The sequence below is a fragment of the Siphateles boraxobius genome, unplaced genomic scaffold, assembly GCF_051911475.1.
Source record: "Siphateles boraxobius isolate OS27281-9 unplaced genomic scaffold, OSU_SipBor_1 49, whole genome shotgun sequence".
Taxonomy (NCBI): domain Eukaryota; kingdom Metazoa; phylum Chordata; class Actinopteri; order Cypriniformes; family Leuciscidae; genus Siphateles; species Siphateles boraxobius.
This window is the reverse complement of record NW_027509130.1, coordinates 7176744-7198052: the sequence shown is the minus strand read 5'-3', so window position 1 is coordinate 7198052 and position 21309 is coordinate 7176744. Positions and strand designations below refer to the sequence as shown.

General features: G+C 37.8%; 4 protein-coding genes across 8 annotated transcripts in view; 3 read left to right on the top strand and 1 right to left on the bottom strand.

Moving 5' to 3' along the window:
• Window positions 1-6510, top strand: part of LOC143711057 (uncharacterized) — a 36716-nt gene extending 30206 nt beyond the window's left edge. The window contains exon 4 of the mRNA XM_077202343.1: window positions 1324-6510. Within this exon, the coding sequence (XP_077058458.1) occupies window positions 1324-2180 (857 nt within the window). The 3' untranslated portion in view covers window positions 2181-6510. The remainder of the gene's footprint in view (window positions 1-1323) is intronic.
• The window catches only part of LOC143710998 (MIF4G domain-containing protein B), a 1123636-nt gene that overhangs the window by 87569 nt on the left and 1014758 nt on the right, over window positions 1-21309 (bottom strand). The gene's annotated exons all lie outside the window — the stretch shown is intronic.
• LOC143710983 (uncharacterized) overlaps window positions 7535-21309 on the top strand; it is a 39704-nt gene continuing 25929 nt past the window's right edge. Inside the window, exon 1 of one of the 2 annotated variants that reach the window (XM_077202273.1) lies at window positions 7535-7578. The gene's annotated coding sequence lies outside the window, so the exon portion shown is untranslated. The other variant, XM_077202272.1, reaches the window with a different exon arrangement.
• On the top strand, window positions 7666-19724 carry LOC143710979 (uncharacterized). 2 transcript variants are annotated; one of them, XR_013194715.1, is made up of 4 exons: window positions 7666-7920; window positions 14906-15986; window positions 18658-19284; window positions 19467-19724. XR_013194715.1 is itself a non-coding variant. In XM_077202268.1 (2 exons), exons 1-2 carry the CDS (start codon window positions 7842-7844, stop codon window positions 15925-15927), a joined length of 1101 nt encoding a protein of 366 aa, XP_077058383.1. In that variant the 5' UTR covers window positions 7666-7841; the 3' UTR covers window positions 15928-16628. The 2 variants fall into 2 exon arrangements, 1 of the variants encoding a protein (XP_077058383.1); XM_077202268.1 differs by lacking the exons at window positions 18658-19284; window positions 19467-19724 and having other exon boundaries at window positions 14906-16628.

Here is a 21309-nt window from a genome sequence, read left to right as displayed (position 1 = left end):
TATTCCATGTGCCTACAGTGGCTCAACTATAAGTTTATCAAGCGACGAGAATACTTTTTTCCCGAAAAAAAAAACATAATAACGACTTTATTCGACTATTCCTTTTCATTCCTTGTGGGCCTGAGACGAGAGTTCAAGAGATTTCCACGACGCATGCGCGAGAACTGAGAAGAGAACGTTCTTCTTCTAATACTTCTTGTTCAGTTCTCGCGCATGCGTCGTGGAAATCTCTTGAACTCTCGTCTCAGGCCCACAAGGAATGAAAAGGAATAGTCGAATAAAGTCGTTATTATGTTTTTTTTTTCGGGAAAAAAATAGTCTCGTCGCTAGATAAACTTATAGTTGAGCCACTGTAGGCACATGGAATATTTAAACATGTTCTTTAATGACTTTCTGGGCCGTCAAGTTTCATTCCCTCTGGCAGCCTATGTAGCAGTGATCCACCTCTCAGATTTAATCAAAAATATCTTCATTTGTGTTCCGAAGATGAACGAAGGTCTTACGGGGTTGGTACAGCATGGGGGTGAGTAATTAATGACTTAATTTTCATTTTTGGGTGAACTAACCCTTTAAGGGGGTCATTTTACTCCACTCTACCCTATTATTATTATTAGCCTATACATTTAAATTTTTCAGTGCAATCGTAATATTTTAAAATAGCAATGTTTTATATACTTTTTCTTCTTTATTTTACCCTGGCACTAACTAAATTACACAAAAATAAAAATAAATACATGCATGATCATGTAAATTAATGCATGCTCATGTAATCGTGTTGCATGATGGGGAAAGTTCTTGAAAATGGTTTTAAAATATTAAGTGCTGAAGCCTGTAGACAGCTCATCAGATTCAGTGGCTGTAGTTATAAAAGCATAAGATATGTGAAATAATGTAAATTACACAAGTACTTTTCACAATGCATCTAAGCGTACATTTACGTCACAAAGATGTTCTAAAAATTGAAAAATTTTCTCTTTGCGTTTTTAAAAGGCTCAGTGTACACTCAACATTGTCAAAATGATTGTTTCATGCTTTCATGCGCAAGTGTATTACGTGTTCAGTCTATAGTGTGTGTAGTGTTTCTTTACAAAGTGACATCGCCAACTACTTGCCTGGCATGAATAATACAGCGTTTTAGTTTTTTCCGTGTAAACAGGGATTGTTTTGATGACATTGTCATCTGTATGCGAAATTTAAAAAAAAAATACTAAGGAAAAACCTTTCCGTTGTTTTGTACAGTGTTTTCATGTAACATACCCTAATTTTTATTTTGTTTTCCAACTGTCCCATTTGATTTTCCTCATTTTAATGTTTTTATTTTAGGCCTGATGAAAGTGAAAGAGGAAATACAAGATCTGAATGAAGTGGAGGAGAAACATCAGCATCAGAAAGCTCATGATGTCACCACTGGAGAAAAATCATTCAGTTGCTTCAAAACGGAAAACAATTGTTCACAAAGCAACGTTCAAATAACAGAAGTCGAAAGGTCTTTCACCTGCTCTCATTGTGAAAAAACTTTCACATGTAACGGAGGCCTGAAGAAGCACATGTTAATTCATACTGGAGAAAAGCCTTATACCTGCTTTCAGTGTGGAAAGAGTTTTACACAGAAAGGACACCTTAATGATCACATGTTAATTCACACTGAAGAAAAGCCTTTCACCTGTTCTCAATGTGGAAACACTTTTAGACGTAAAGCATACCTTGAGCATCACATGTTAATTCATACTGGGAAAAGGCCTTTCGTCTGCCCTCACTGTGGAAACACTTTCACACGTAAAGGAAACCTGAAGAAGCACATGTTGATTCATACTGGAATAAAGCCTTTCACCTGCTCCCAGTGTGGAAAGAGTTTTACACATAAAGGACACCTTAATGATCATTTGATAACTCACTCTGAAGAAAAGCCTTTCACTTGCTCTCAATGTGGAAACTCTTTCACACGTAAAAGATACCTTGAGAGTCACATGTTAATTCATGCTGGAATAAAGCCTTTCATCTGCTCTCAGTGTGGAAAGGCTTTTACACAGAAGAGACAACTTAATGATCATTTTATAACTCACTCTGAAGAAAAGCCTTTCACCTGCCCTCAGTGTGGAAACACTTTCAGACGTAGAGCAAACCTGAAAAAGCACATGTTAATTCATACTAGAATAAAGCCTTTCTACTGCTCTCACTAGCTATGTTTCCATCCACCTATTTTTATGCACATTTTAATTATGATACGCATCATAAAAGACATGTGACACTGCAATGGGACGGCATAACAAGACCAAACCAGTGTATCGATCTCGTAGCACAGTATCTGAAATACTGTTTGTTTAGGTCATTCTGTTATGCCTGAGCAGAGTCTGTTATTAAGTGGTTCTGTATAATTCCCTCCCAGAAGCGCCTCACAAACACAAACACCAGGCATCTGAATGCAAGATACCATGACAGAGTTTATTTCATCTGCGGCCTCTGAGGTAAAAGTAATACGAAAGTTATTATATAAAGTGGCTTTTACTGCAGCAACTTCAATTTTTCTTAGTGATATTTAGTGCCAGTTTATCTAGAAGTGATAATTTTGTTCTGTTTGACTCATTTATCATTTATTTTGGCGGCGCTGAGAACACCAGAGCCTGAGCTCACAGCGCTCGCATTCTCAGTGTTCATTAGTTTACGATAATATGTTATTAGACTGAACTGTTGTACATAGAAAGTAGACAGTATATGAAAAGGTTTTAGCGTTAGACTTGTGGTTGATGTCCAGTGTTGCTAGCTGAGCAGATATACATAATCATGTAGAGTTGTCAAAAAGTACAGATCAAACGGTACTGAAATTTTAAATTGTGACGCTTTGACCGCTGTTGAGCAGAATCGTAAACGCTTCTGATTGGCCATTGTTTACCCTCGCTCGTCGGATATGTCTGTGATTGGCTACAATGATCAACGCACTGGAGCATTTGATAGCAGACTAAAGTGTTTTTTAAAAAACGGGAGCATTTGCCAGCACAAACAGCCGTCTATCAGCGGACGGTCCACTTATAGACGCCTGCTTTCAAACACTCCTGTCTGTATCTGTGTAAGCACTCTGTGAAATCGTCATTGATATTTACAACATGTTTTTGAAACGCTGATCATTGTAACTAATCACAGCCATATCCGATGAGTGTGTGAGTGCAATGGGCAATCAGCGGTGTTTATGATTCCACTCAAATCATCACAAAATTTCAGTATCGTTTGGTACTTTTTGACAATTCTATAATGTTTGGCCTGGTCCCCTCAAGCCAAGCCAAAGTTGCGTTGGATTTTCTTCTTAGCGTAAAGGTTAAGAGGCCCATCTATCACTGTTTTCCATGTTCGTTGAGTTTGGTTAGTAAATATATAGGCTATAATCTATGTGGAGAAACAGCTTTTTTTTAAATGGCCGCTGCTGGGGTTTCACGTGCGTTCGGCCAATCAGCGTACACTAACGTCACTGATAGTTCCTATATTGCTGGTTTAGACCCGACTCTGAAATAGGAGCAAATTTAGTTCCTCCAAAAGGTGATCCTAAAACTAAAATCGTTCCCAGTTCCTGTGGTGCAAACACGCCACAATCCGGGAACTTCCGCCAATAGTTCTAGGAACTATGAAAAGGTTCCTCCAGTGCGAAAGCCCCTAATGATAATTTGGTAATTCACACTTCAAAAAGCCCTCCGCCTGCTCTCAGTGTGGAAACTCTTTCATATGTAAAGGAAACCATGAAGAAGCACATGTTAATTCATTTTGGAATAAAGTTTTACACCTGCTCAGTGTGGAAGTAGTTTCCCCTGTAAATGACGATGTAATAGGCATGTGAGAATTCACATTTAAGAGATACCTAAAGCCAGGTTTTCACTGTGCGAATTATAATAGTCCTTTACGATTGTTGCTTGTCAGACTGTATGATCTCTGTACGCGTCCCATTTTAGTTGAGACGCGTTAAAAACGGACGCACGCACGCAAGAAAACTTGTTTTACATCATCAATTAATGACACGTTCGGTGATAGTGAGCTGCATTACACGCGGGATGGAAATGGTGGCTACAAAGAAATCTCTAACGTTAATTTTGGTCATGGCTTGTCTTGGAAAACAAAGACAATTTGACGGCCATGGCAGGAGAAATGACACTGCAGAACTGTGAGTCAAATCTTCTGACACTGCCAGAATTTTGTCGGAAGTAAAATTTGATTTCAGCGGTCATTAAATCGCTGTCGGTGAACTTGTCAAACTAACGATCAAATACTTCAGATTTTAGGCAAGGATCAGATGAATCTTTTAGGATTTGCAATTTTTTCCCCAAAAACGTACAGTGTGCACCCGGCTTTACGCATATCATCTGTGTGAGAATATTTAAATGGAACGCGAGTCTCAAAGCTCATCTTCTCACTCTGCCGTAAGGCAATTAAAAGGAGCAGTGACCGATTTCTGAGAAGCACTGTTGAAAGTGGATGGGACCGAAGAGCACAACACACTTGTGGCCAATCAAGAAAGACTGTAGAAAGAGACATGACTGAGAGACATTACAAAAAGCTTTTCTAATATTAACCTGGTCATAAACCTTCATTTTCCAGTGATTTTCAGATATTTATGTAAACAAACCAGCAGTGTCTGAATTTCTAGTTTGTGTGCAGTCCAATAAAATAAATGTTGAAAGAATACTTTTTTTATTGAAGTCTTAAAGCTCATCAGATATGAAAAAAAAACTCCATATATTCTGATCAATTTCATAAAAACCACTAGTTTCTTAGTAGACTATTTTTATTTTTTTGCTGGTTACTGCTCATTTAAAAGATTGTCTTTTAGTTTCATTGCATTGATCTGTAGTCATCAAACAATAATATACAATGCAGATTTATTAAACTCAGTCATGGCATAGTCTTAGCTGAGCCCCAATGGAAAAAACAGTTAATGGACCACATCACCTCTGCTCTCTGTGGTGAAACTATAGTTCAAATAAAAGTTGTTTGCAAGTCGTAAAACATTTAAGAAAACTTTTACTTTACATTTTTTACACTGATATTTAGGTGCCAAGCACCGAAGGTGTGTAGGCACCTAATGTATCCTTTGACGTTGTTCTTCTTATTCCGTTTCTTCTTCCGCTCTTGAGTGTTTGGTAGGCCATAGCACCGCTGGCAGGAAAGTTGTGAAATTTGGCACACAAATAGAGGACAGTCTGAACTGTCACCAGAGCAAATTTGGTGTCTCTAACTCAATCCCTCTAGCGCCACCAAATGACCAAATTTGCCGAAAAAATATTTTTTTAACTCCTCCTAGGCCGTTGCTAGTGCGCAAAAACGAATTAGACAAAGAGTGTGCCAAAATGGACACCAGGCTATATCTCTACAAAGCTGTAGTAAATTCTGAACAAACTTGGTGCGTTATGACAACCATCCTGAGGCTATCTAAACAGTTTAGATCTAACAAAGTGCCACATAGTGGTCAGGAGAAATAAGAAATAGACATTTTTGCTTAACTTCTGAACAGTTTTGCCAAAAAACTGCTTTGGGATATTGACACCAAAATGTACGTGTCATTGTCACCTTACTCTGACCACAACACATCAATTTGGTAACAGCGCCACCTATTGGTCAAAAGTGATAAACCATTAAATATTGTATATATTACTGTATTTATGATTTTTTTAAATCATTATAAAATGACTTTAATTGCTCGTTGTTACAGTTGGTCTGATGCTCCCAGCCATGTTGGCTTGACTTATCATGCTCTTTGTGCTGGGCCCCGATAATAGGGTTGCCAACTGTCCCCTATTAGCCACGACGTCCCGTATATTGAGCATAATTTATTTGTCCAGTACGTGACCTCCTGTTTATTGACTGCTATGCTGATCTAACCACTGGCAACAGCAACACGACACTTGAGAATGATCACGACACTGGTCATCATCCAATCACAGCCCACCCTCCTGCGCATCAGACCATACAAATAACAAATTCTAATTGGGAAAAATCATTGTTTGATTTGCGAACAGAATCCTCTGCCGTCTGGTCTCTCCCAGTTCGATCTGGACTCGCACTAACGGCAATTCCCTTTCACTGTCCGGGTTTCGGCGAATTCAAACAACGTGATTATTGTAGAGTCCAACATCCAGCCACGCAAGAAAACATGAAATAATAATATGCTGATGTGATTTGCTGCTCAAGAAACATTTCTGATTAGGCCCTATTATTAATGTTTAAAAAAATAATGCCAGAATTCTTTGATGAATCGAAATTTCAAAGGAGATTTATCTTAAATAGAAAGTTGTTAAAATGTCTTTACTGTCACTTTTGAGTAATTGAATGCATCTTTGCTTAATAAATGTAGACTATTACTTTAATTTCTATTAATTTTTTTTTTTTTGGAATTCTTACTGACCTCAAACTTTTGAACTGTAGTGTATAATATTACAAAAGCTTTCTATTTCAGATGAATGCTATTATTTTGAATGGTGGTTTGTGTGTAATGTGTTTTTGTATGACATTAAAATTCATTTTATAATTAAATTGTATATTAATAGGTTAAGCAAAACAAATGTGTTTATGTCTGAGAACCTATACACATACTGAACTGCAGACACTGAAATGACACTGTGTGATAAAAATATTTTGGGTGTCCCTTATTTTCCTATAAAGAACCACGATTGCCCTGTATTTTCCTTTTCTGAAGTTGGCAACCCTACCTGATAATTGCTATTTGCAGTTATATTTCTGTCTTTCTTTCTCACTGATATGTTACCCCCAAAAGCTGCTCTGCTGTCTGACCTATGGCACAAATGTTCAAAAAGGTCAACATTGATGTGGTGAGAGAAGACAGGCAAAGTGGAACTATTTTAAATAAATTATTTATTTTATACATTTTATGTAATTGTTATCTTTAACAAGTATACTATGTGCTATGTATTTAGTACACAATCTTCCTCTGGCTAATGAAACAGTGTTCTGTTGCCTCCATGACAACAGTTAAAGTACAGCTGTTATTCTACACCGGCGTGGTTGAAGGTTCTTCAGCAGGTGTGTATCAGCATGCTGAAAAAGTACTCTGTTTTGGTTATTAAGTTTTCTGTTCTGTTCAGTAGGCTAAGTCAGTTTTCATTTCCCATATGCTTAGTTTGTCCAGCTATGCTCTGCTAAGGTATGTCTTTTTCATGTTACCCTTTTGAGTTTGGAGATCATATTGAGTAACCTCTTGAATCTCCCTGTTTTTGAGTGCTGTTGTATGCTGTTAAGTGATTAGGATATGTCTCTGAATTTGGGTCTCACAGAGCTTCTTGCAAAATTGGAGGGAAAATAAAATAATATCCTCAAAATGTTTCACCATAGAAAAAAGACACACAAAGTCAAAACATTGCAAAATGCAATGAGTTCAATGTTAAATATTAACATGAAAGGCAGTTTTTCTAAAAAGCATCGTCTATATATATATATATATATATATATATATATATATATATATATATATATATATATATATATATATATATTGTGTTTGTGCATATGGATTTCGCATTACCTGACATTCAAAAACATATTTCCCCCTCCCCCACGCTTCACACTCCAGTCCAGTGTGTGGCGGTAAAGCACATGCGTTTGTTTATCAACCACCATTAAACCTCAGAGGAAGAAGATTAGTTTTCAGCATGTTCTCTGCTGTTTTGTCGATGTGCTGGCTTAATATAAACAGTTAGAAATGTACTTTTAGTGTATAGAAAGATAAACATGTTCGAATCGGGTCAATAAATGCCTGTAATTCCCATCCTTATAGACGTGACTAAGTTTTGAAGACAGCAGGAATATCTGGAGGAGTATCAACTGAACTGAGATCTGCTGCTGTGAAGATGGTGTTTGTTAAAGAGGAGAGTGAGGAGGACATGAGTGAACCAGAACCATGGAGAATAAAACAGGAGGAACAAGGAGGTTGGTGTCTATTCCTTAATGACTTCAATTCATTCATTATTTAATGACTGTTGTGGTACATTAAGATAGTAAAGCTTTAGTCTCAGTGTACCCGCGGATCCTTAGTCTTGAACTCCTTAATGTAAAAAAATAATAATAATAATTTAAAAATATATATATATTATATATATAGGTTATATTCGCTCGTTGCTTTTTTGGAATCTCAAAACTGTGTTGAACTGAGAGCGTGTGCGACTCTACATAGGCTACAGATTCACTAGCGTAATCTCACATTAGCGTAATCTCAAACATTTGTGTGGGACAAGGTTTACAAATCTTTTTGCGGGTTTTCACCAGAATAAAAGCCCCAATGTAACGAATAAAAGTGGATTAAGTAAAAAAAAAATATTACTATTAATATATTACTGTACCCCCACATTAGAATGTATTATATATTTTTATTCTTTATAAATAGATATAGGCTTTTACCCTGCCTCTAAATTACAAAATGTTGTAAATGCTGCTAAATGAGTGATGTTAAATTTTACATCTTGTATGCATGAACACAATCCATTATAGCTAATGTATTATGTAGCGTAAATTAAGGACTTCTATGGAAAAGTCTTGAAAGTGGTATTAAAATGTATTAAATTTGAAGTGCTGATACCTAGACAGCTCGTCAGATTCAGTGGCATAGGCTAGGTCATAGACTAATAAATAAATAGGGATGCACCAATAACACTTTTTTTCAGAATGAAGCAGGGATTTCGTTTTTGGTACTCGCCGATACCGATACCTGTATTTTCATTGCATTTGTAAGTTTTAAAATGTATTATTTAGAAAAACCAAAAGAATATGAATCATATTTGTTGATTTAATTTGTTTATTCAGTTATTTTCATGCTTAATTATGCCTGTTAAAAAATGTATTGTACAAGCCTCTGTTACTTTCACTATTCATTCTATTGTCTGATCATACAGCTCACATTTAATCCATCATACCTAGGGGCTGGATTACTAATCCACACTCACAATTTTGAATCCGTTTTACTCAATTTACGTTTTATTAAGGGAAATCAATGTATACTTAAACAATTTTTTGAAAAAAAAATTATTAACTATAAAACGTGCAATTATGCTAATACAAATGGGAAACTTTGTTGTCAGTTGACATGTAATATTACATCAACAAGCTAATGTAAACATCTCAATTGTATTGTCTGTAAATTTGCAACAAACAAATGTACAGATGTCCTATATTTGGGATTTCGTTCTCAACATTCTTAACTCACTCTCAGAGAACAGTTAAAAAGTGCTTGGTCAAAAAATAGCTACTGCGTTATGGAGGATGATGGCATTTCCCTAAATGAAATTTGTGTGAAAATATTATGAAATCTGTTAACAGGACATTAACACAGGCCAGAGACGGGTCAGAACAGAGCGCTGATGCGCAGCAGAGAAAATACCAGGCACAGCAAGATCACTGTTCGCGATGCTCGAAATATAGGATGAAAAATATAAATTGAATTGGGTTGGTTTTTTTTATGAATGTATCTGAAGGGAACTGACTTTCTTAAGAATAGTTTCGATGGTGTACTGTTCTCTTTATATGTTTTACTTTAAAGGCGTGTAATCTAAATAAACAACAAGCCAAACTCTGTTCAAGAGCTAGGATATGAGCGCCTTATGCTCCTTTAACCCTCTGGGGTCTGAGGTGTTTTCTAGGCCCCGGAGGTGTTTTGACATGTTGGATGTCCGCCATAATTGCAACAAGATCTTTCCTGAGCCGTTGTAGCATGCCTAACACGGGGTTGGTTTAGGTCAGGGCTTGAGAGGAGCACATTGTTCTGAGAAATACCTTGATGTTGCACGCTGGAAACAAATACCACCCGTATTTGTCACGGTTTTGTGGATGATACTCTCCGAAGATGGGTAAGTACCAACATTCTTCATCCTTGTGGATAGGTGGCACTCTCTCCGCATGATGGTGCTGAAAGTTCTTCTCCATAAAGGCAGAAAACTGTTCCTTCATCTCAGGGTTTCTACTCTGCTTCTAATGGTCTGGGTGACCTGAATGGAAAAGAAGCGAAAGGTCACCCAGACCATTACTCCCAAATAATCGGGAACAAGCTTTGTCTAGCCTTAATTCATAATTCATAACAAAGGAGATGTTATGTTTGATATTATATTTTGGTACTCTCTCGCGTTTTATGACATGTAGATCGTTTGCTTCGTTCCGAAACAGGGACTTAATTTGTTACAATGTTGCATTTTCTTCTTGGTTTGGTTCGCTTTCACAAGGCAACATTAAAAAGCAAACCAAAATGTGTTAATGCTAGTCACATGCAAGTAAAACAGTCCTTTTGTTAGTCAGAGTTTCCACTGCATCATCCATCAAGATGATTGACAAGTTCACTCCACGAGCTTATTGTGGCTCATTTGTAACTGTCGTCAGACACGCATGCAAACTCTATACGTATGTAGCTATCATTCCCCCATTTTTATGTAGCGTATATAATGCAGTTAGAGCAAGAAAGCTTTGTCGGGACAGCAAAGAGGAGCTTTTTGGTTTTCAGCTGTGATAACTAATTTGCTCACTCACAGAATCAGACACTGCTGCTTTTTATATAACACATTTGCCATTATGAGTTATGATACCACTTGGTTCTTTGGTCCGTTGGGTTGGATTGCTTTCTCACCTCAACCGAACCGTTTCAGAGTTTATTTGGAATCAGGCCTAGACCACCTCGTTCAGGCGATCTCTGAGCAATTGTTCTTGTGCGGATCCGAGCATGATTGCCGTGTTTATATATGACTAAACGAACCAAACTAAACGAGAAAACACACCAGGTTCCGAAACAGACTCTTCAAACAAGCCAGGTGTGAAAGGACCCTAACATCTGAGCATCAGGATCTAGCTTTGGGATGAACTGTGCCACAGATTTTAAGTGGGGATGAACAATGGTGACCTCTGGGGTGGGTAATTCAGATCTGTGGTGGTGGGAGATCAAGACATGTCTTACCATCCTGCGTCTCTATTTGGATGCCAACCACTTTCTTTCCAGACATTTCTATGGAACCAGCACATGTTCTCCACAAATATGGAGAGGGGTTACTTTGGATTCCGAACAGCCGAAAGAACTCTCCTTTTGTTAGCTTGTTCCCACTTTCGCACAGGAGCGCATTGGAGCTCTTTCTCCATACACTTCTGTACACTTCGAGGTTACCTCTGGGTTAGTGATGTCCTGCTGTTCTGTGTCCGTTTCTTGTATCCGAGGCGTAGAGAGAGGCGGGGCTATTTCCGGATGCATGACTGTGCAATGTCCATCAGAATCATACTCATCACATTTGAGGATTACAAGACATTCTCTGGCTACAGTACATGATTCGGAGAGCAATGCCTAAAGCATCTCTTATGTTATTTCAGGAAGTTCTTGCATTTTATCAACAACCTGAAGGCTCTGCATTTCAACAGGGGATGTGATTTGTACTTCAAGTCTCTTGATAATGTCCTTCAAATTTGCTGAATCTGACTCAACATTTGTAGATACATCTGTCATGTGCACTGATACAAGAACTCTGACAGCACCATGTTTCACTTGACTAACATACTTGACCAAAGTCCAACTATTCACTGGCTGAAAGCTGTAAGTCAGATTGTACAGTGAATCTGAAGATCTTGTGTTCGCTATCACAGAATCTACTCTGCTCCTGAGCGGTATCTTCATCGCATGCAGTGCTCATGCTCTGAGACTTATCAATCAAACGTGGAGTTGATTCATTTAAATGGGCTGACAAAGAGCTATTCAGAGGTAAGGTAGAAAAGTCACTTTCACTGCGATTATCGTCATGTTCCATTGATGCTGCTGTCTCTAACGCTTCAGCTTCTGCAGTGTTAGAGATCTGTATATCGAGCAGCGCCAGCTCCCTTTTCGATTTCCAAATGTCTCTAGACTCACTTCCACCATAGGTCTTTCCTTTTCAAGCCTGGCTTTCTCCTTAATTTCAAGCTGTCTTTTTGCAAATGCCATTTAGCGGAAGCAGTAGCAACTGAACACTTGGAGGAAGATGATGAGTGTTTAGAAACTGATCTCTGAAGATGCCTCCACTCCCTTCAAGCTGTGCCATGAGCTTGCTATTTCTTATAACCCAGCGTGTGCCGCTCATGTAAACGCGTCAAAATAAGTCCTCACTTGGGAAATTGCATAATAGCAGCAGGTGAATGAAAATTATACGGAATATTAAACAATCACTTAAAGCTGCAGTAGGTAACTTTTCTAAACAAATATTTGTTAAAACTGTCATTATGTCCTGACAGATAATCTGTGAAAAAATCAAGCTCCTCTGGCCCTTCCCAGTGGTCCTATTGCCATTTGCAGAAATACACTGCTCCCGGTCAGAAACAACCAATCAGAGCCAGGAGGAATGTCTTAGCAGTGTCAATCACGCTCGTGTACGTGCTGATCACACCCCTCTCTTGCACAGCGCGAGCGCGTACCGTCGTTCAAACTCAAGATTGCCGGTGTGCTACAGCTGTGCTAATGGTGGAGAAACAACCTACACTGCCAATTTCTCGAGTGGCACCTGCTTATAAAACGAGGAGGATAAAAGGAATAAGACCGATGACGATAAACAAGCGAAAAAGAAAGAATTAGACAGAGCCCATTGACTCGGTGTCAAAACTCTAGCCGCATAACATGTAGATAAAATGTCACGCACTGTGGTAAGCAACAATTGAAACCTGCTAATTCACTGGCCTGTCATGCTGCTGAAATAATGTACTAGCAAACCTTATCTAGCATTACATATCGCTAGAATAATTACTTATATACTGTAACGTTAGTTACCGTTATATTAACGTTATCTTACTAGCTATTTATAACTTATAGAAAGAGTACAACGTTATAAAGTTACATGTATTGCAAAATACATAATGATTTGAGGACCAAGTTTGTAGTCAAAGTATGGGCAGGCCATAGTCAATGTAAAGCATATTGTTGATGTTTCGTCCCTATTAGTGAATGTTACCTTAACTGTTTATAATCCGCCGTCATCGGTGGTCCTGCTTACTAGCCTGCGCGTTCACGGCAGGCTTCGCTGTGGAGGGAGGAGCTGTTGTGCAGCAGAGAGCAAGGGGGTTGGACCTGTAAGTTGTGCTTCTTCAAATTTTCAGGCTAAGTCAACGTTTTCTCAAAACTCCCTACTGCACCTTTAATAGGCCTAATTTTTATAAAATGCAAATGTGCATCATAAATTATACACAGCATCTAACAGAGGCAGAACAGATGGCGTTTTCATTTCCTCTTTATAACATAGCGTTTATGTGCACAGCTGCTTTGTTTAAAGCGGTACCCAAATAAATTAAAACCTGACTTTATCCGATGTTCGATTTTTCTTCTAGAAATGTATGCAAATTAATGCATGTTTAATTAGATAGCACCTCCTTTGCATATTTAAACATAACATTTCGGAAAACTTGTAATACAAAAAATGTTGGCAATTATTAATGTAATCAATCAACTGGTGAAGTATGGTGATATTTATTCGTTTTTTTTACCCTATTCACCTGGGGTGTCTCGCCTTAAAAAAAAAGGTAACTGTTATCAGAAATATCGTCCAATTTGCTTGTAAAGAAATCGGAATCAGCTATGAAAAATCATCTGTACATCACTACTAATTTTTCTCTGAGTGTTGTTTTAAAATAAAATAAATAAACTAAATAGTTTAATAAATAAAAATTGTAGTTGTGGTGCTCCTTAATTTTTGGTGGGTGGTCCTAAATTTTTCCTGGTGTACTACCTAGTAAAAAAGTTAATTTCGAGTCCTGTTCATTTTAAAGGGTTGTTTACACACAACTGTTTTTGACTAAAAACTTAAAAGGCTTATGCGTTTTGTCGTTCATTTACCCAGTGGTTCTCAAACCTTTTAGAGTGGCGTACCCCCTGAGGCTTTTAACATCCTTCTGCGTACCCCCTCTCTGCAGTCACACCTTTTCCAGTAAGGGACAATATTTGCCCTCTTAAATAAATGTTTAAATCGACCTTTACAAATACCTTCATAAAATAAATAATGCTTTAAATAAAAAAAAATGTTCAATAGACAAATGATGGTACAAACAAACTGATGCTTTGAAATATTAAATTAAAATTGTCTTTATGAGTGAATCATTCATTCATTCAGTAACGAAGCAAGTGTCTGTAATGAATGAATGAATCATTGACTCTAACGATTTGTTCAAAGCCGCAGATTCATTAAAAAACACTGCTGTGGCTTTCGTTGGAGCTATTATTTTTTTTGCAAAAAATACTGACAATACTGTGTTTAAAATGAACGTCACACTTAATATTAATAACTTTCGTTATTTGAACTGTTGTATAAAATCACTGTCACATTTTCAATCGTGTGGATATTTGTATAATATGTGATCAACATTAATCACAGGAACTCGTACAGGGTATGTATCGAAGAGTTTGAATATTAAATCGATCTCTGAACAGTTTAGTGTCTATATTTGTTCTTCGTGCTAGTAAGTACTAAATCCACACTTTTACAAAGGTAGGCTACATTGTCGAGAACGGCAGTATAGTGCGATTTGCCAAGGCAACATAATCTGCACGCAACCTACAGTATCATATGCACGGTGCTTGTGTGAATGCAGTCAGTTTTGACCGCAAAAGATGAGGTAATTTGATCGGATGCCATGTATTTAATGCATTTTACCTGCTAGAAATACATGCTCAGTTTTAATGTTATTTTTAAGGTGGGATAGAATTAAATTAATGGCAAAACTCAGCATTTTGTTCGCGTACCTCCCTCTGTCACCTCACGTACCCCAGTTTGAGAACCACTGATTTACACGACAACATTTTGGGAGCCTGAAAATGCAAACTTTTGAAAAGGGCTTGTAAGTTTGTTTTAGTACATTGTTGTCGTGCAAATTTATCATTATTTTATTTTATTTTACAATTGTCCAATTTGATTTTCATCATTTTCATTTTTCATTTTAGGCCTGGTGAAAGTCAAAGAGGAAATACCAGATCTGAATGAAGTGGAGGAGAAACATCATCAGAAAGCTCATGATGTCACCGCTGGAGAAAAATCATTGAGTTGCTTAAAAACTGAAAACGATTGCTCACAAAGCAGCATTCAAATAACAGAAGTCAAAAAGCCTTTCACCTGCTCTCAGTGTGGAAACACTTTCAAACATAAAAGAAGTCTTAGGACTCACATGATAATTCACACTGGAAAAAAGCCTTTCACCTGCTCTCACTGTGGAAACACTTTTAAATATAAAGGAAGCCTTAAAAGTCACGTGTTGATTCATACTGGAAAAAGGCCTTTCATCTGCCATCACTGCGGAAAGAGTTTTACACACAAAGGACACCTTAATGATCATTTGGTAATTCACACTGAAGAAAAGCCTTTCACTTGTTCTCAGTGTGGAAACACTTTCACGCGTAAAGGAAGCCTGAAGAATCACATGCTAATTCATGCTGGAATAAAGCCTTTCACCTGCTCCCAATGTGGAAAGAGTTTCACATATAAAGGAAATCTTACTGATCATTTGGTAACTCACACTGAAGAAAAGCCTTTCACCTGCTCTCAGTGTGGAAAGACTTTCACGCGTAAAGAGACCCTTGAGAATCACATGAGAATTCATGCTGGAATAAAGCCTTTCAGCTGCTCCCAGTGTGGAAAGAGTTTCACCAGTAAACAAGGATTTAATTGTCACATGAGAATTCACACTGAAGCGACGCCTTACGCATGTCATCTGTGTGAGATGAGATTTAAATGGAACTGTGGTCTCACAGTTCATCTGCACCGATCTCACTCTGCCGTAAAGCAATTTAAATGTGATCACTGCAGTAAAACATTTGCTTTGCCATCATTACTGAAGAACCACCAGAAAGTTCATTCAAATGAGAAGCCATACTCCTGTCCTGTTTGTGGAAGGAGATTTCTAAGGGTTGACTCCTTGAAAAGGCACCAGAAAATAGTACATGATAATGTGAAAACTTGTGTGATGTGAGAGTAGGAGAAACTTGAATCTAGCCAAGTCCTTGATACTGCACCAATGCATTCACAGAGGTGGGTATTAACGAAGTACATTTACTCAATTACATTGAGTCATTTTTTGAAAGATTTTTACTTTTAAGAGTAGATTTAAATGTGGGTACTTTTACTTTAACTAGAGTACATTTCTAACGGGAAAAAAAACCCTTGTACTTTTACTTTGCTACACTGGGCAACGTGCCTACACGATACTACTACAAAGTATGACATTACCGTTTTTTGGACATTAATTTATACATTGAATAAGTGTAGGAACTGAGAGCGAATCAGACAGAAATTACTCCTTCAAAACTGTGAAAAGAACCAAATTCCGAGTCAACATCCAGGACCATAATAAGTGATATGTCAATTGGGACGCCATTCAGTCTGGAAACTAATGACTCTTCTACATATACAGTAAGACAACAAATGCTTATAAGTTATGGTCCCATCTAGAGAACGAACACTTAAAGGACAATTCCGGCCAAAAATGAACCTAGGGCTAAATAACACATGGGTAACGAGTCGACTGTTCTCTGGGATGTGTTTTCATGATAATCGAATGTACACAGTTTTAACGTTAGTTTTAGTTTAAAGGGATAGTTAAACAAAAATGAAACTTCGGTCAGTATTTACTCACCCTCATGTTGTTCCAACCCCGTAAGACCTTCAATCATCTTTGGAACACGAAATTAAGATATTTTTGATGAAATCTGAGAGCTGGATCACTCCTCAATAGGCTTCTTAAGGGATTGAAACTTGCCAGCCCCGAAAAATTATTAAAGATATCGTTAAAATAGTCCAAGTGAGTGGCTCAATCTTAAGTTTATCAAGCGACGAGAATACTTTTTGTGCGCAAAAAGAGATTCCCATCTCTGTGGGCCTCTAGTCAGTTCACTTGTGATATAGCGTAAGCTTCTGTGTTGTATGTCACACGTAGGCTCACTATTGGCCGACGCTGATCTTGTGTGTGATGCATGTGACGTAAAACTCCAAAGCACTACGCTATTACACTACGTGAACTGACTCGAGGCCCACAGAGAAGGAAATTAATACGTTTTAGAACTTTTTGGGTGAACTAACCCTTTAACCACAGATTAGCTTATAACGCTAGTGCATGGGGCATCGAATAAGTAAAAATAAAAATCGCTAGTTAATAACACCAACAAGGGTCAAAATAGCCCCACACTAACACGGTAGCATAAACGAGGGTCCCTACCTGCAAACTGAAGCATTGACAACTTTCACTTACACTTACACTTCACATATATAGGCAGGAGCCATCTTTGGAAAACAGTCTCGACCAGTCGAACCACGCTGTGCTACGTACCACGCCGTGCTACGTGCTGGTCGATAGTCAGAGTTCAGCTCATGTAGCACGGCGTTCGTGGTTCGACTGGTCGAGACTGTTTTCCAAAGATGGCTCCTGCCTATATACGTGAAGTGTACTGTCTTTATAAAGTATCTTCTTATTAAACTCTCTGTACACTTACAAAGTTCCCAGTGCTTCGGTTTGCAAGTAGAGACCCTCATTATGCTACCTTGTTAGTGTGGGGCTATTTTGAGCCTTGTTAGTGGTATTAACTAGTAGGGGTGTAAATATTAATCGATTCGTTTCGATCCATCGATTATACAGCCAACAATTCAATGCATCGATGCGCCCGCAAGAGTATCGATTAATGTGTTTATTTTGCCGCCTGTCTGTTCGTGTGTCTATTTTCAGCATCCGCTCCGACATATGCGTAGCCTACAACCTACTCCTAAGCTGTGTGTGGCGCTAACCTCATTATTGTCTTCTACTTCACACCTTTTCACACAAGTTACGTTCACACACATTGTTGAGTCTGACTTTCAAGAGGGATGGAACCGTCAGAGCGAGCTGGCAATGAATGTGAAATGTTACACACTCCAATCGGCGTCAAGTCATGGGTATGGAAGTATTTTGGCTTCAGGAAAACAGCAGTTGTAAGAGATGTTGCCATTTGCAAAGAAAAAGACAGCTATAGTGTAACGGCGCGAGGCAGGTGGCGTGAGTGTTAATGAACGTCACCTGTGAGACGCACGGTGATGATCTCACCGGTGACGTTCATTAACACTCACGCCACCGGCCTCGCGCCGTTCTCTCACGTCCCTCGGCCTCGTCCTGCTCGCCACAAATACTGTTTCTGTAGGCCTATTCTCAATAAAAGGCTACTTATTATTTTTTTTGTTGATTTTTTTGAAACTTAATAGACATCATGTAAAAATATCTAGTATTGAATCGAATCGTATCGCGGGAAATTCTGAAGTATCGAAAATAATCGTATCGTTGGCTTAAGAAATCGGTATCGTATCGAATCGTCATTAAGGCTCCGATTTACACCCCTATTAACTAGCGATTTTTATTTGAACTTATTCGATGCCCCATGCACTAGCGTTATAAGCTAATCTGTGGTTAAACTAAAAATAACGTTAAAACTGGGTACATTCGATTATCATGAAAATGCATCCCAGAGAACGGTCGACTCGGTACGCATGTTATTTAGCCCTAGGTTCATTTTTGCCCGGAATTGTCCTTTTAAGATGTCAACGTTAGGCAGTTTTAAAAAGACAAATTGGTTTGGAGATGGCACACCTTGAGTCTCACGAGGAACACCACAAGTTAACGCCAAGGATTTTTTTGATCCCCAAGACCAAGATTTAAAACAGACCTTTTTTTTCTTCTTAGACCTCTGAGTGACCTCTGGAACGCAAGACACTTTCTAAAATCCACAGAGACTGCCTTTACCTCTATCAAAATGCATTAGATATTTTTACATAATTCTACATAATGTCTGTAACCCACACATTTGACTATCATGTTGTAATCACTCATTGTTTATGTCCTTTTTAATAACTATTAAATAGTTCATGGAAGCATGGAGTGTCTGATGTCAACGTGAATGATTTCTCATTTCTTGAATTATTGTATCAATTAAATGTGTGTAAAATGTATTGTACTCTTAACAATGATCATGAAATCATGTCTAAATTCTACGCTGCTAGAGCGGGAAAGTTAAGAGACCATGTGAGTAATCAGATAACATGTAATTTATGTGAGGGGAGGAGAAATAGTCACATCCTTAACTAAAGACAATGTATAATTGGCCAGAACTCCTCCGCAGGGTTGTGCAAACACCTCAGTTTCAAAACTCGGGACACAAACGCATTAGACGAGGTTAGAAGAGAAGGCAGACAGAGATCAGATAAAAATGTGTTAAGACCGAGCAGCTTCATGCAAGCCATCTAACTACTCTCATCTCATTTACTTTTCTTTCTTTTCTTTCCGTTGAGAATCTAGTTATAATATTATCTAGTTCAGGGATGGGCAACTTCTGTCCTGGAGGGCCACTGTCCTGCAGAGTTTAGCTCCAACCCTGACAAAAACTCTTTTCTAGTAATCCTGAAAACAGATTAGCTTGTTCAGGTATAATTAGGGTTGGAGCAGGGCAGAGGGCAGTGGCCCTCCAGGACCGAAGTTGCCCATCCCTGATCTAGTTAATATTTTTGCTGCAAAGCTTCAGTCAACAACTCTATAGTCTTTGCCCACCACAAACTTCAGCCAGAGAAGTCCTGTTCCATTTATCCACCAAATCACCAGAACATGATTGGCTTCCCGAGACGTCACTCCAGACACGACTGGACCAGGAAACTGGGAAATCACCTTGGCAGCAAACTACACCTTCCCGGATCCCCATTCAAAAATCGGCACAAACGCAAGTAACACCTCCATTCTAGCCTAACTGGTGCATTGATCAAATTCAGTGGTGGTAAGTAACGAAGTAGAAATACTTCGTTACTTTACTTAAGTATTTTTTTCGGGGATCTGTACTTTACTTGAGTATGTTTTATTTGCATCTACTTTTACTCTTACTCCACTACAATATTAAAGACAAAGTTTACTTTTTACTCAGTAACATTTCCACATGCCTGCTCCAAGTATTTATTACACTGGCTTTCCAAACCAATGAAAAACTTGGTTTTATTTTGAAAAAAAGAACGCGCGAGCTCTTTCCCAGCATACGCTCGCATAGCAGTCAGTTCGCCATTGTGGAAGATGACCGCAGAAACAGGTGAAGGTGCAGCTCTGCCCAGAATTGATCCTGAGATCCCTTGTATCTTGCACATCTTCTGTTTGATGCAGCTAATGTTATGGAACATGTCTATTGCAGAGCTGCCAACTCTCACTCATTCAGTGTGAGACTCACGCAATCGACACTTTCCACACGCTTTCACGACACACATCCATTTTCTCACGCAGAGAGATTTTCTCAAGCGGAGCAAAGAGGACACTTACACCGACAGACAAGACAGAGTAGGTTACTTTTGATATGGAACACATTTTCAGCTCTCAGATTCTGTCAATTTTATTATGAAATTCAAACAATAAATACCGCTTTGGAGCTTTTAAATGTGACGTGACAGATAGCTAGCGCCTGCTATATGGGGTGCCGTTAATCTCTTTACTGCTAGTTAATTGTAATTAAACACAAATGAACAATAATAGGTAGCCTATGTTGAAAGATACAGTACAACTTACCGAAATGTATATACCTTATACATAATATCAATAAATCAGTGTTTTTCAACCGCGGAAAGAGGTCAATAAATCAGCTGGAGAACAATGTCACATAACGTTACATTTACCTCAGGAAAAAAAAAAAACATTTAATGACCATAGCAGTTTGCTAGAAAAATTAGTATTTTATAATATATTTAATATTAGTATAAATTAGTATTTTGTTAAATGTGCACTATATATGTATTATATTTTTACTTATATCATTAAAATATTATAAAGTTGTTATTATAATAAAAATCACATGTATTTTTAACATGTAATAATACCAGCTGACAGGGCTCTCTGTAGCCTATGTTTACAGAATTAGGTGAGATTTTCTTAATTTAAAAAATTAACATATATCTACTGTACCAAATATTTATCAAAATGAATCTATTGAATCAAGATCGGAATCAAACCACAATAATTGAATTGAAATTGTAAAATTTGTATCAAAGAATGGCCTACCAGTCATTGCACCATAATATGCTGTCACTAAACTTAATGAAATTGTTTAGAATTGATGCAAGGTGCTTCATCGTCTCTTATGATTGCAAATCTAACAAATTCTTAATTGCAGTATCTAATAATTTGTTCAATTAAAACAGATCAATTGTTTTGGGAGTGATATGCAATGTTTAATTATTGATATTTACATTTTGAATATTTACTTTTTACTTTTGGTACTTAAGTACGTTTTAAATCGGATACTTTTGTACTTTTACTCAAGTGATGTTTGAATGGAGGACTTTCTACTTTTACTGGAGTCATTTTTTATTT